This window comes from Propithecus coquereli, unplaced genomic scaffold (genome assembly GCF_000956105.1).
Source record: "Propithecus coquereli isolate 6110/MARCELLA unplaced genomic scaffold, Pcoq_1.0 Scaffold101, whole genome shotgun sequence".
NCBI lineage: Eukaryota > Metazoa > Chordata > Mammalia > Primates > Indriidae > Propithecus > Propithecus coquereli.
In genome coordinates this window covers 3,731,508-3,746,135 of record NW_012133970.1, presented here as the reverse complement: position 1 = coordinate 3,746,135, position 14,628 = coordinate 3,731,508, and the positions used below count along the sequence as shown (strand labels likewise).

General features: G+C 43.6%; 1 protein-coding gene across 1 annotated transcript in view; it reads right to left on the bottom strand.

The window, feature by feature from the left end:
- OPHN1 (oligophrenin 1) overlaps positions 1-5,450 on the bottom strand; it is a 427,039-nt gene extending 421,589 nt beyond the window's left edge. Inside the window, exon 1 of the mRNA XM_012642966.1 lies at positions 5,297-5,450. Coding sequence (XP_012498420.1) covers positions 5,297-5,450 — 154 coding nt within the window. The remainder of the gene's footprint in view (positions 1-5,296) is intronic.
- Between the last annotated feature and the right edge of the window lie 9,178 nt (positions 5,451-14,628).

Genomic DNA, 14,628 nt, shown 5'->3' with positions numbered 1-14,628 from the left:
TTTTTAATTTAATTAAACACTATCATATACCCTAAAATAATATGAAAATTTATGTAATCGTAAAATAAGATACTGTAACTGGGTTAATCATTCCTTTCTCAAATTGCTAAACTATAAAATGCAATGCAAAAAATAATAATAAGTCACGGAATGTTAGAGCTCAAAGTGAGTTTATAGACCCCCTACCCGCATCCCATTTTGTAAAGCCACAGACCCTGGGGTCCCAGTGAAATGACTTACGAAAGTCACAGATCCCATTAGTAGCAGAACCAGTACCACGCCCAGGTATCCTGATACCATATCCAGGATATTTCCCCATTATACCATCACTCTCCCACTGCTATATTTTACTCCAATAACTCTAGCTCTATTAAACCACTTCCAGCAGCTTCATCCTTTTCTATTTTCTCCTTGGCCTCTGACAGCATTTCAGACTAGGATCCCTGAGTCCAGAACAGGCATAATCAATAGCGTACCAAAGTAAAACCAGTTGATTAAAAAAATGTGAAATATGGCATTATGTTCCACCAATAGCTACATTCACTGCCTTACCAATAAAAATCCATTTAGGTCTTTTAGATTAACTAGCTACAGTCTGCAAACTTTAGCTGGTGAGACAAATTCAGCCTGTCACCTAATTTTGTATACGCCTCTCCCCTAGCCAAGCTGAGAATGGTTTTTATATTTTTAAATGGTTGAAAAAATTCAAAGGAAGAATAATACTTCATGACGTGAAAATTATGTGAAGTTCACATTCAATGTCAATAAATAATAAAGTTTTATTGGAACGCAGCTACTCTCACTTATGTATTCTTTATGGCCACTTTTTTACAACAATGGCAGAGTAGTTCCCACAAAGACTGCATGGCCCTCAAAGCCTAAATTATTTACTATATGGCCCTTTACAGAAAAGGTTTGCTGATCCCTGAGCTATAGCGAAGAAAATTTAAAGCTGCTCATTAAGTGCTGAAAAGTCACAGATATTTATGTGGGATTGCTAACACCTTACACATCACTCTCAGGTGAATCTCCCTAAAACACAGCTCAAACCATGCCCCCTCCTACAAAAATCTTCTCTTAGTACTTCCTGCCTACAGAAGGAAGTCTGAAATCCTTAACAGTCAAGCCTCAACCTTCCATTCCAACCTCATTTCCCAAACCTCCCTTTCTATAGCCTATATCCCAAATGAGTTGACTTATTTGCTGTCCTTTTTCACTCTCTGTATCATTCCTACCCCAGGAAACGCCCTGTCCTGAATACAGCGTCACGCGGTAAAATAAGCAGGGCCTTTGGAGTCAAGTCTATGTTCTAATTCAGCCTCTTGCCCTATTAGTTGAGAAAGTTACTTAACTCCTCTGAACTTCGGTTTCCTCATTATTATAGAATGGGAAAATTGATTGTTATGTCATAAAACTGTTTCAAGATACAATGCCTGGCACATAGGAACAGCTAAGCAAGTGATAAGTGTTGTTAATTCTGCCCAACTCCAATGCTACTTCTTCCTTTGCTTTTCCCTAGTCCTTCGACTGAGAAATGAGTTCTCCCGCTACTGTCACATACCATCATGCCCACCTGTCCCACTCTTATGGCTCTCATCCATAACTACTACCTTATATGACACTAATGTCTACCCATATCTTGTCTTCCCCTACCCATGTCTGCCTAGGAACCTCTTGTGGGCAGTATCCATCTGTGACTCATTCTGTATGCCTGACAGCTCTGAGAACAATGGCTGGAACATAGTATGTGCACAAGTATGTATTGAATGAATGCTACGTGTTCGCTGAACTGTATATAACACTTACTGGGTGCCTCACGTTGCCTTGGGACATAAGCAGGGGCTATATCACTTGTTCTGAATAATGCCTAGCCTCAGTTCTTAGCAAATATTAAAACAACATCAGGGAGTAAAACTGCCAACATAAAAACAAAGAACAAACGGAAAAGCAGGCAATATAGTTATCTTTCACGGCGATAGTGTTTTTATTTTCCATTAGTTTATATTATAATCATCTTGCACTCTGACAATTATAAATAGATCACATTTAAGGGGAGGAGGGGAAATCAACCACTTCCCCGAGAGAAACATGTTGAATATCATTCATAACATCAATTACCTCTGAGCACAGAGCTAAGTAAATCTAAATATTCAAACAGGATCTATATTTAATGAATTAATCATCACACACAGTTGCGACTAAAGCCTTATCTAGAGCTTTGTACGAAATCAGACACAAGCAGGATAAAATGTAGAACTCAAGTTCCGCCTGGTTCAACAACCTTAAGAAAAACTGCAGCTGATTTTTGCAGGACAGTACGTCAAGTCACATTGGTTCCTAGAAACACTAGCTCCTTGATTTGACGGTCAATATAACTAGTTAAATAAAAAGGTGTCAATCGTTCTTCCTGCCTTTTAATGCCAGACTCCAAAATACGAAAATAGATCCACACACTGTGAATACAAAATGCACTGCTGACACATGCCAATGCAGGGAGTGACATTTTCCAACAAGATCACAGCCAAAAAAAAAAAAGTCTCTGCTTTCAACTACTTCTGCTTATGCATTTCCCTTCAGAAACCTACTGGAAATTACACATTCACCAACAGATATATTAGTAACCTGAAGATATATTATCAAAAACTCACATTGTTTAGTCATTTCCATTTACAAAACGCTTTCATAATCCATTAATTCCTTTGAGCCTCACAACAACCCTGAGAGGTGGGTATAATTCCCCCCATTGTACAGATAAAGTAAGTGATTTGTGTCAGATCCCTACATAGTGAAGCCAAGACCCTAAGCCCGGTCTTCTAACTCCAATGCCAGTACTCCTTTTTCTTTCTTCCTCCATACAAAGCAAGAGCATACCTTTCTTTTGCTTCCACCCTACCTACTCTCAGAAAGTCGCCCAGCTGGCAGCGTGAGGAAGCAGAGTGGGAGTATAAACATTACTGTGGTCAAGACAGTGGGAAACACCCAGCCTTTGCCTCTAGCTAGTCAGGTTTTTAGAACCCATGCCACTGAAAGGAAAGAAATGGAGCATGGGTTAGCTGCTGGGTTTTGTTTCCTACCTGTCCTATTTTTGGCTTTCTATGTACACTCAGACACAGAAAAGCACAAGTATCAAGGAGCCCCTGGCTCAGAATATCTCTTGGATCTTTTGCCCATATGCAAAGGTTTCAGCCTGCATAATTGCTGACTCTTCCCACTTTTAGACTTAGAAATAAAGGAAAGAATAAAAATCACTACCTGCCTCTTGCTTACAATTTTGCCCTTCCCCCAAATGTTTGTTTTTTGTTTTTTGTTTTTTTTTGAGGCAGAGTCTCACTGTGTTGCCCGGGCTAGAGTGCCGTGGCGTCAGCCTAGCTCACAGCAACCTCAAACTCCTGGGCTCAAGCGATCCTCCTGCCTCAGCCTCCCGAGTAGCTGGGACTACAGGCATGCGCCACCATGCCCAGCTAATTTTTTCTATATATTTTTAGTTGTCCAATTAATTTCTTTCTATTTTTACTAGAGACGGGGTCTCGCTCTTGCTCAGGCTGGTCTTGAACTCCTGAGCTCAGACAATTCGCCCGCCTCGGCCTCCCAGAGAGCTAGGATTACAGGCGTGAGCCACCGCGCCCGGCCCCCCTAAATGTTTTATTGAACTTATTTTTTCATACAAATGTTAATCTCTGTGATATGCCTTAGCTGGTCATTTTTTAGCACATACACTCTCAGCTCACCATCCACTTCACAAAGCCATTTCCTTGCTAGGGCATATGATGAGCTTGGTTTGACTGTGGATACTGCGCCAAGCAGTTTATTGTAATAAGTAAACAAAACCAACAAAAGCCCAAACATTCCCCCTTTTTCCTTTCAGTGAACCCTCACCTTTCTATTTTTGTAGCACAACCTACACATATCCTTAACCTCTCAATGAACTCTATTAAGTGGAAACACAACCCAAAGCCTGGCCTATAAAGTCTCTAAGGACCAGCATTTCAAATACCCCATCCTTAAGGTGCTACCAGTAGTTTACTCTTGGTCAGGCCACAATAGGACAAACCATCAAAAGATCAAACTCAATCAAGTGACCTGCGGGCACTTGGTCAGTTTACATATTCTGATCAAAAATGGACAGATAACATGTGCAGGGAAAGGAGACTCCAAGGGACAAATCAGAAGAGCTGCATAAGAAGCACAGGCTCGTAGCAGTGACCATCACGCTGCCCCTTCTAAGCCTTTCTCCCTGCTCTTGGTTGGCTGAATCTGCCTAAGAAAGTCCCCACACTGGCCCTACACACCGTATTTTGGAGATAAATCCACTGGAAACAAAGTTATAAGCACATAGGACATATTTGCCAGTGACTGACTTTATTTTTCACAGTCATCTTTCAGCCAAGAGAAAAAAATTAATTATCACTCCACCCAATCATTACCCTCCATTATTCTGGGTATATACTTTGGCACAAAGGGTTGGCTTGCCTGCACTCTCGTTGGAGATGTTTATTATTCTTTCTTTCACTTCAAGCCAACCAGCAGAAATAAAACCTCAACACACAGTGGGGGAGGCAGGGAGCGTCCCACAGCTGAGTCAGCTGTGACCACTGAAAAAGCCAAGCTAGGTGAAGTTTCTTCACCCCTTGGCCCCCAACCCTAGCCCTATATTTTACTCCCTGGGGGCTGGGCTCCTTGTGCCAGGGAGTAGGCAGATCTTTGTTCCACATTCAAGCAAAATTCAGTGGCATGTGAAGCCATCCACAGACTGACCTTGACCTGAACTATACCTCAGTATGTTAAAGAAAAAAATTGCTGGGGCAAAGGTGCTTTCCTTAGAAAATAACCTGTCACGGGGAATTTTTTATTGCCCCCACACTTATCTGTAGCAACCAGAGGCCAAGACAAAACCATTATTCAAGCTGCTAGCCTTAACTCCCAATTCTTCAGGAGGTGCTGGGGCAGCTCCTTGGTTAGCTTAGATGTCACCTTGCCCCAGACAAAGGTGCTGAACATGTCTGACAGTACCGGCTGATTGTCCCCTCCGAACAATGATCTGTCAAGTAAGGGTAATTATAGAGCAAGAGGGTCCCTGGCGAAGCTACAGATCATACAAAGTCAAGGCCACTGAAGAAAAAGGCGCAGAGTTTTGGTTCCATCCACCACTTTCCACTTCTACTGTCCTCACTCTCATTCGCCTCAGAGACCTAGGCTGGGAGTCACCCTGCAACCTCCCTTCCCCCTGCGATGTGGAAAAGCTTAAAGAACAGAGCCACCAGCTCAGGGAAACAGCTCATCTAAGCCTTCCACTTACTTCTCATAGCGCTGATAAGCGCGTTGCCATCTTTGATCACGTCTTTGATGAATTTATTGGTCCTCTCCAGCTCCTGCTCGTAACACTTGAGCCTCTCGCGGAAGTCGGGACTGTCCAGGTAGCAGTCGCTGAACTCCAGCGGGGGATGCCCCATGGTTCTGATGGCGCAGGGGAAAGAGAGGAAAGACACAAAGACCGAGAGCATCAGTGGCACGCTAGAAGTAAACCGGATGGACTGAGCGTAGGACCCGCTTAGCTTCCCTCCCTTTGGAGGTCAGGTACCTGTTCCAATGAGACTCCTGGGGAGCGCTGGCAGGTCTGTACCGAGAACAGGCGACCGGGCGGTTGCTTCAGGGCACAGGGCGAGCTAAGTATTGCAGCCGGATCCCGGCGGGGTGCTGCCTAGCAAGCAGCATGCCCCCTAAGCATCGCCCCCCACCCCGCCCCCATACGCAGCAGATGCTGCAGCCCGGCTCGCCTCCAGAGACGAGCCGGATCCTTCCAGAGCACTTGCAAACGTGACACTTCGGCCCGCCCAGGGTGTGGGAGCGAGTGGGCGCCAGGGCAGGGAGCAGCCTCTTCTTGCTCCCGAGCTGGCTGAAGCTTTCCCTTGCCGAACTCCGCGGGCAACCCGGATTGCACTGTCCCCTCCCCCTTCTTAAAGCCAGCGCCTGCGCCCCGCCCCAGCGAAGCCGGAGCACCAAGCCCGAGCACTCAGGCTCCTTCCCAACTGTTTTCCTTGTACCCTGGGGTTGCTTTACCAGGGCCCGCTGGCTGCTGCGAGCTCTTCCTGGTCCCTGGGAGCCGGCCCGTGTCCTGTTAGGCGCCGGAGGGGTTAAGCCGAGGCGGCGATGAAGCGTAGCCTTCCTCCATAGACACCGGAGCGGGAAGAGGAGGGCGATAGCGCGACGCACAATAGCTGCGGTAGCCCGGCGCTTCCCTGCGGAAACCGGGGAGCAGTCAGCGCCCTAGGACTCCATCTGAAAAGCGTGGCGGCCTGGGAGATGTAGTCTTTCCGTTTTCACGCCCCATGACTCCTCCCTGCCGTCTCCCCACCACCCCGCCAGGGCGGCTGCTCTCCCAGAACGACATTCCCAGCCTGCCCCAGGCTCGCCGGCGGGGCCCAGACCCGAGGGACAGGTGCGCGACGCTGGAGTCTGTGGGGAAAGTTTCTGAAACTGGAGGAAGAACCCAGGAGAAATAGATTGTGGGAGGCTGTTTCTCACTTCCTATTATTCGGCTGGATTGTGGATTTTTTTTCCTTCCCTTCTTTCCAGCCTTCCTCGAATCTACCAACTTTTCTTCCTCTTCCCTTTTCCATTTCTCCTGCTCTAAGCGCTCTAATCCCCGTGGGCCTTCGAACTAAAGGGTTGACTCTAGAGTCCGTGTTAAGCTCAGAACTCCCTACCAAAGAAAGGGAGGCTGTAATGCGGACTGAACTTTTTCCTGAGTAGGACCTCGGAGCTGCTTTTTGTGACCCAAATCATTGCATAGGCTGATGATTAAAGCATATGATTTTCCATATGTAAGTGGAAAATGTAAGAAGAGGATGTTATAAATTGTCTTGCAGCTTAGCAAAGAGGCCTCTTGTCCATTGTCCATCGTAGGAGAACTGGGGCTGCTCCTGAAAGTGGCTGCATTGAGATTAAGAGTAGCTAGAGCCTCGACAAACTGAAAAATAGTGTGTACGTGGGCAAAAAGATACATTTTGATTTTGCAGAGGTGTTTAGATTAGATTACCCTGTGAAGAAAGCCAAGAAAAGCCAGAATTGAAGTGGGTTGTGGTTGTAAATCGAGTAATAATGACTGACCCACCTGTATTAGTGTCCTCTTGCTTCTCTAACAAATTCCTGCAAACTTGGTGGCTTAAGTCAACACAAACTTATTATCTTACAGATCTGGAAGTCAGAAATCAGAAATGGGCCTCACTGGACTAAAATCAAGATGTCAGAAGGACACTGGGCACTCTAAGGGATAATCCATTTCCTTACCTCTCCCAGCTTCTAGAAGCTGCCCACATCCTTTGGCTCATAGCTCCTTTCCTTCATCTTCAAAGCTAGCAATGGCCAGTGAAGTCTTTCTCACGCCGCACCACTCTGACTCTGATTCTCCTGCCTCCCCCTTTCACTTACAAGGACCCTTATGATTATAATACATTGGGTCCATGGGATAATCCACGATATCTCCCCATCTCCTGATCCTTAGCTTAATCGCATCTGCAAGATTGCTTTTGCCATCTAAGGTAACATATTCGCAGGTTCCAGGGATCAGGACACGAGCATCCTTGAGGGGGGAAGAATTCTTCTACCTACCACACAACCTATAACCTATAACCTAAACCCACTCTACTAATCCTCAAAACAACCCAATGAGGTTGCTATTATTATTTTATCCGTTTAAAAATGAGGAAGCTGGGTCAAAGAGAGGTTAAGTGAGTTGCTCAAGGACACACTAGTGGCAGCACTTGAACTTGAGCCTAGCCTGGCTGGTTCTGCAGGGAGCATCTCTAGTGCTCTTAACCACTACACTATATCACAGAATGGCAGAGTCCAATGAAGAAACTCCCTCTGAAAACTAATAAGCAGCCACATCCCAGGGAAGGATTTTGTTTCCTACTCTTTTTATCTTTAAGGTTATTTATGGGAAAATGCTCAAAATGGGCTTTAAATGCCCCGTGGGTTGAGAAATGCAGGTACTAAGGGAAGGTACCCAATGAACAGATATATATAGTCTCCCACTCTAGCAAATTTCCTTTTAGCATTCATTCAGTCATTCGATTAGCATCTTTTTTTTTTTGAGACAGAGGCTCGCTTTGTTGCCTGGGCTAGAGTGAGTGCCGTGGCGTCAGCCTAGCTCACAGCAACCTCAAACTCCTGACCTCAAGCGATCCTCCCACGTCGGCCTCCCAGAGTGCTAGGATTACAGGCGTGAGCCACCACGGCGGCCAGCAACAAGCATTTTTTGAACACTTTCTATATGCTTTGACTTACAGAGCCTATACACATATTTCATCACTATAAAAATGACCATTGACATTATCGATGTTAGATGCAGTCATGCTCTTAAGGCATTTTATAGTCATCTGCATTATCCTTTATCCAGGCAATGAAACTAAAGCACAGGAAAAACAAATGCCCTGGACCAAATACCTAAGAAGAAAGAGGGTTAAAATTAGAACTCAGTGCCTCAAATAATAGTGGCATTCATTAAGCACTACCTTAGATGCTTTGCACAGTTTCTCCCTAACTCTCACAACAACCCTATATGACAGGGGGTATTCAAATTTTTGTTCACATAACCCCTAAAAGAATTTTGAGAGGCTATGTATTGCCTCACACATTTTTAGGCTGACATCTAAATTTTTCATCATGCTTAAAGAGTTGCAAAAGGTTTAATTTCTAGCATACTCAAAATATTGACCATAACATATTTTTATACTTGAAAATCTTCTATTGATCACCATATTGAATTTCTCTGCAACAAAAATATGTCCATAAATAGAAATTGAATTCTTTTTTGTTTCCTTGTGACCATAAGTCTCCAAGGATAAAAATTCTTCTGGAATGAGTTATAATTGTGATTATTATGCATACACAATAAATAAAAATGATATGAAGTCATTATACATTATGATTATTATTATTAAACATGAAGTTTTATTGGGAATGCATCTCTTAGTGAGATGGATGGGGAAGAGGCAGGTTATAGGGCCTTGAGTTAAAAAAGATTCCTGGCCTCCAATATTTGAAATCATTGCTTTGTTTAGCCCCAAGGTTTGTTGCTGTTGTTTTGGGGGTTTTTTGAGACACGGTCTTGTTCTGTAGCCCAGGCTAGAGTGCAATTATCATCGTAATAGCTCACAGCAACCTCAAACTCCTGGGCTCAAGGAATCCTCCTGCCTCAGCCTCCCGAGTAGCTGGAACTACAGATGCGCGCCTCACGCCTGGCTAGTTTTTCTAGTTTTATAGAGACAGGTCCCTCTGTTGCTCTGGCTGGTCCTGAACTCCTGGCCTCAAGCAATTCTCCCACCTCTGTCCTCCCAAAGTACTAGGATTTCAGGAATGAGCAATTACGACTGCCTGAGCCCCAAGGGTTTTTACATCCTGGGCCAAAGCACCATAGTAAGATTCTTGACCTTTAAGAGGTATGCTTTCCTTTTGAGAGATTGAGAAAGGCAGGTGGGAAAGTGTTCTCTGGTGAGCAGGTCTATGCAAATCTACTCTTAAAAGTCCAGAAAGTTGAAAGGCCTAAGAAAGAGTCTGACAAATACAGTTTCTCAGAAACAAACATCTAATAGGGACTTATGAACAGAAGCCATGTCCCTGCGGGTGGCAGCGGGATGAGATGGTGAATCCCCAAACTGTTACCCCCTAGACCAGGGCTTATACACCACAGGGAAGGAATGAGGAATGTGTACGACACTCCTCAGGGAAAGGCAAGAATTTGCCTAAGGGTAGAATTTATAGTAAGTCGAGGTTGTTTTGACCTATGGGCAGGATTTATGGTAAGTACGTGAAAGTAGAAATCTTAGAGGCATTCCCAGAACATTTATCCTCCACAGAAAGGAAACCTGGAGGTGAGTTCTCAGGCAAATTCATTTTTAGAAAATAGTATTAAAGGAAGTTGAGTATTTGGAAATTGGTTCCCTTTTGGCTACCTGGTAACTGCATAGCCCTTAGGTTTCCATGTACCTTGCTATGGACTGAATATTTTTATCCCTTCCAAAATTCATATGTTGAAATCCTAACCCCCAAGGTGACGGTATTAGGAAGTAGGGCCTTTGAGACTTGGTTAGGTCATGAGGGCAGAGCCTTCATGAATGTGATCAATGCCCTTATGAAAGAGGCTTGAGAGAGCTCACTTGTCCCTTCTACCATGTGAGGACACAGAGAAAAAAACAGCGATCTAAGAACCAGGAAGCTAGCCCTCACCAGATACTGAATCTGCCAGTGCCTTGATCTTGGACTTCCTAGTCATCGAAACTATAAGAAATAAATTTCTGTTGTTTATAAGCCTCCTAGTCTATGATATTTTTATTATAGCAATCCAAATGAACTAAAACATACCTCCAGGGCTTAGGTATACACCAGTGTAAAGACAGCTGCTATAGTATCATTATCCTCACTTTATATGTAAGGAACAATAGGCTCAATGAGTTTCAATAATTGCCCAGTCTCATGCAGTTAATAAGGGTTTAACAAGCTCCACTAGTTAGGTACATCTGAGTCTGTGATAGAAAAAGAATACACATGTGCATGCACCTGGAAGCAGGGTTTACCTCCATTTTACAAGGAAGCAAAAGAAATTCCATTTTGAATGTTCTGGGGTGATAATGATGTTCTACAACTCGGTAGGTGCTTGGGTCATACAAGTATATGCGTTTGAATAGATACTTAAGATGTTTGCATTTCATGTAAACGCTAAGGAAAAAACTATAAACACATGTGGAACTCTATTAATGATATGCATGCTTAAGTATTTAAAAGACAGTACTAATATCTGCAATTTACTTTGAAATGCATAAAAAAGACGGAATGATAGATGAATAGAAGAAGGATGAATAGATGAAGAGATAAGTGAAGTAAATTCTTTCCATTTTGCTACATATTTGAAATTTTTCATAACAAAATGTTGGGGGAGAAAAATCCCACGTCCCCAGTGTTGATTATACGCGAAGGTAACACCACCCACACAGCCCTAATACAAGACAGTGTCTCTTTCCTAAGCCGTCGCTATTTCAGCTGTGATGCTGTGGACAGGACAAGCACTGAGCTTGGAGTAATTCAGATAATACAGAGCCGAAGTCAAGTCTAGCTCCACCCATTAGAAGCTCTGTGACCCTCAGCAAGTCACCTAAACTCTCCTCACTTTAAATCATACGTTCTTGACACATTTTTCTAAGGAGTAACCATAGATAATGTCTGTAAAAGTGTCTGGTACATAATAACTCCTCAGTAAATGTTGGTTTAATCCAGTGCTTTTTAATCATTCTTGTTCCGATGGATAGCACCAGAGACAGAAAGGAGCTGGATTGCTCACAGTGATATTCCTAGAAAAACGCTTCTATTTATATGACAAGTTGACCCCTGTTCATTATCATCATAAGAAAATTATTAATAAACGCCATGCATCTGCTGAGAGGAATTTGCATTTCGACTCAAATAGAAACTCTAGCCTGGTTTAGTGATCTGGTTAATATGCTCTTCCAACTTTCCGGACATTCACAGAGCCTGTAGCATTGCATGTGATCCATACCCGCTTTGGGGGTTTAAGAACCAGAACCTGAAATCCTCCAGTCAATCATTTCAACAGACTAAGCTGGAGTTGTAGGATGGCTGTTCAGTTCCAGCCATCCAGCTCAGTGATCCAGCTCAGGTCTCAACACTTGTCAGCTTGCTGAGCCCTTCATGCCGGAATCTGAACCATAACCCTTTGACCTAATGAAGCAAAGTCCATAAGGTCAGCATCAGCCTCCTGTAAACCGCAAATCACTTTCACAACTTGAAAGAAATAAAGAGACAGGAAGAAACCAGATGGTATAGATTTCTAGGAAAGGCAACGTACCTCCTAGGAAAGCCAAATAAATATCCAATATTAACTTACTATGACAGCTTCTGCTTAGTCTCTCCCAGCTGGGACCACAGCTAGCTTCATTAAAATATTTCTTTACAATACTCATTAATCATTTGCTATTCTCCACATATGAAAAAACTGTTAAGGAGCCTTCAAAAAATTTGTCTGGGTGGCTGGAAAGAAAAGGTGATTTTCCAAATGACATTTGTAGGCTTCAATAATTTATTAAATAGGTTTTAAAAGAAATTAATCCTGCCGGGCAAGGTGGTATGTGCCTGTACTCCCAGTTACTGCGGGGAAAAAGTGGCTGAGGCAGGAGAATAACTTGAGCCCAGGAGTTTAAGATTGTAGTGTGCTGCACTGCAGCCAGGGCAACATAGCAAGACCCCCATGTCTTAAAAAAAAGTTTTACCCTAAAGATATAAAGTAATATTTTATAGCCTCTGTGCTTTGTGATCATAGCTCACGGTAACCTCAAACTCTTGGACTCAAGTGATCCTCCTGCCTCAGCCTCCCGAGTAGCTGGGACTACAGGCATGCGCCACCATGCCCAGCTAATTTTTAAATTTTTTTAAGAGACAGGGCATTTGTCTCTAAAAACAGTTATGTTGCCCAGGCTGGTCTCAAACTCCTGGCCTCAAGAGATCCTCCTGCCTCAGTCTCCCAAAGTGCTAGGATTACAGGCACGAGCCACCACACTTGGCCCCCTATGTTTCTTATAAAGGATCCTAAAAGGTCTTTGTCATGAAATGTCACAATCCTTCCTTCACAAAAAGGTAGAGAAGATATAGAAGTGAACTGACTTGCATCAGCAACCAGAAAAGAAACTGGAGGGGAAATAGAGGTGAGAAGTAAAGGGAGAAGGGGCTGCACAGGTTGATGAATTCTCTTATGCCAGGCACTTTACATAAATGATCTCATTTTTTTTGCATGACAGCTCCTTGAGGAAGGTTCTATTGTCATCTTCATTTTAGAGATGAGGCAGTTGAAACTCAGAGAAGTTAAGCTACTTGGCCAAGGTGACCCAGAGGATAAATGATGTACCAGAGATTTAAATCTAGGTCTGAATTCAAAACCATTTTTTGTCCTTGAGTTACAGTGCCTTCGAGTCATCAACATCAAATCGTCCATGTCTTCCTGCTTATGTGACTGGACGTACTTGGAACTATAACATGGAAAAAATCCTTGAAGGTCACTTGTTGGCAATTGCAGCAAATGATTTGAAATTATCCCAGACTGAATATTAACAAAGGCTTTGCAGTGAACTTCTCTGAAGAGCTAGCTGACAGAACTGGCTCCCATGTTACGTGTGCTCAACCCTCTAGAATTTCCAGACTTGCACTGCATGGGACCTAAGACGAAGTGCCTAAGTACCCCTCACCCCTGCCACACTGCTAGCCTTGCCCATAGTTCTAGGCTGACCTAAATCCTGTACTACTGTTACGCCATTCCCAGCTCCAGTCTTGGCTCTGGTTCATTCTCTACACTTTGCTTAGTTTCTTTCCTTAGCCTAAACCAAGACTTTTAAAACTTGTAGAAGCTAGAAGTGGCATATGGTTGAAGGAAGGAAAATCCTCTTTCGTAATTCTCTGTGCATCCAACTCTCTACTATGCTTCCCCTTCAAGTCTCACCCCTAACGGTGTTTCTTGGTGAAAAAAGCCATCGATTTATAGCTTTCAAAATGTCATCTATTTTAATCTATGTGTTTCAATGTCCACCAAAATTGTTTATTCATAGGAGTTGCCATTTTCATCACATTCTCACATCAGCAGGGTCATATCAAGGCTATCTATTGGTAAGGACCTGGGGACTTTTTTCCTCCTATTTTCCGTGGCCATTTTGATTCCCAATTAGCCATAGTTCAAAAAAAAAGAAGAAGAAGAAAGAAAGAAATCCAAACAGGGTGTGTTTTCATTCTAAGAGATTTTGTAAGGGTAATGAAGGCAACAGCTGTATATTACTTTTTAACTCCCAGGAAGATACCGATATCTAGCACCCCAGCACAGCCTGCAGGGTTACTCCATTTTACAGCATCTTACAAGGTAGTATTCTCTGCTGAGGGGCCAGAAACTTTCCAACAGCTCCTAGAGCTCCCGCTGAATAGTGGAACCTAAATTATAATGTTCTGCTAATGATTCTTGAACTTTGTTTTGCATAAGAATTACATAGGGTGGGCCGGGCGCAGTGGCTCATGCCTGTAACCCTAGCACTCTGGGAGGCCGAGGTGAGTGCATTGTTTGAGCTCAGGAGTTCGAGACCAGCCTGAGCAAGAGCGAGACCCCCCCCCCGTCTCTACTAAAAAAATAGAAAGAAATTATCTGGACAACTAAAAACATATAGAAAAAATTAGCCGGGCATGGTGGCGCATGCCTGTAGTCCCAGCTACTCGGGAGGCTGAGGCAGGAGGATCGCTTGAGCCCAGGAGTGTGAGGTTGCTGTGAGGTAGGATGATGCCACGGCACTCTAGAAAAAAAAAAAAAAGAATTACATAGGGTGCTTATTGAAAACGCAGGTTTCCTTGGACCCTCTCCCAGAGATTCTGATGGTATGATGTGGATTGAGGTATGGGCTGAGGCCAGACAATATGAACTGAAGCCTGACAATATCAAAGAATCAGAAAATTGTCGCCACCTGCGAACTCGAGAAAAAAGTTAATAAAAGAAAATTTGAGGAGGGTAGGGAAGGGAGGAGTCCTAAGCGAGGCTGTAGGAAATCTGAACTTTCAACAATTACCACAGGTGATTCTGATGGAGGGGTC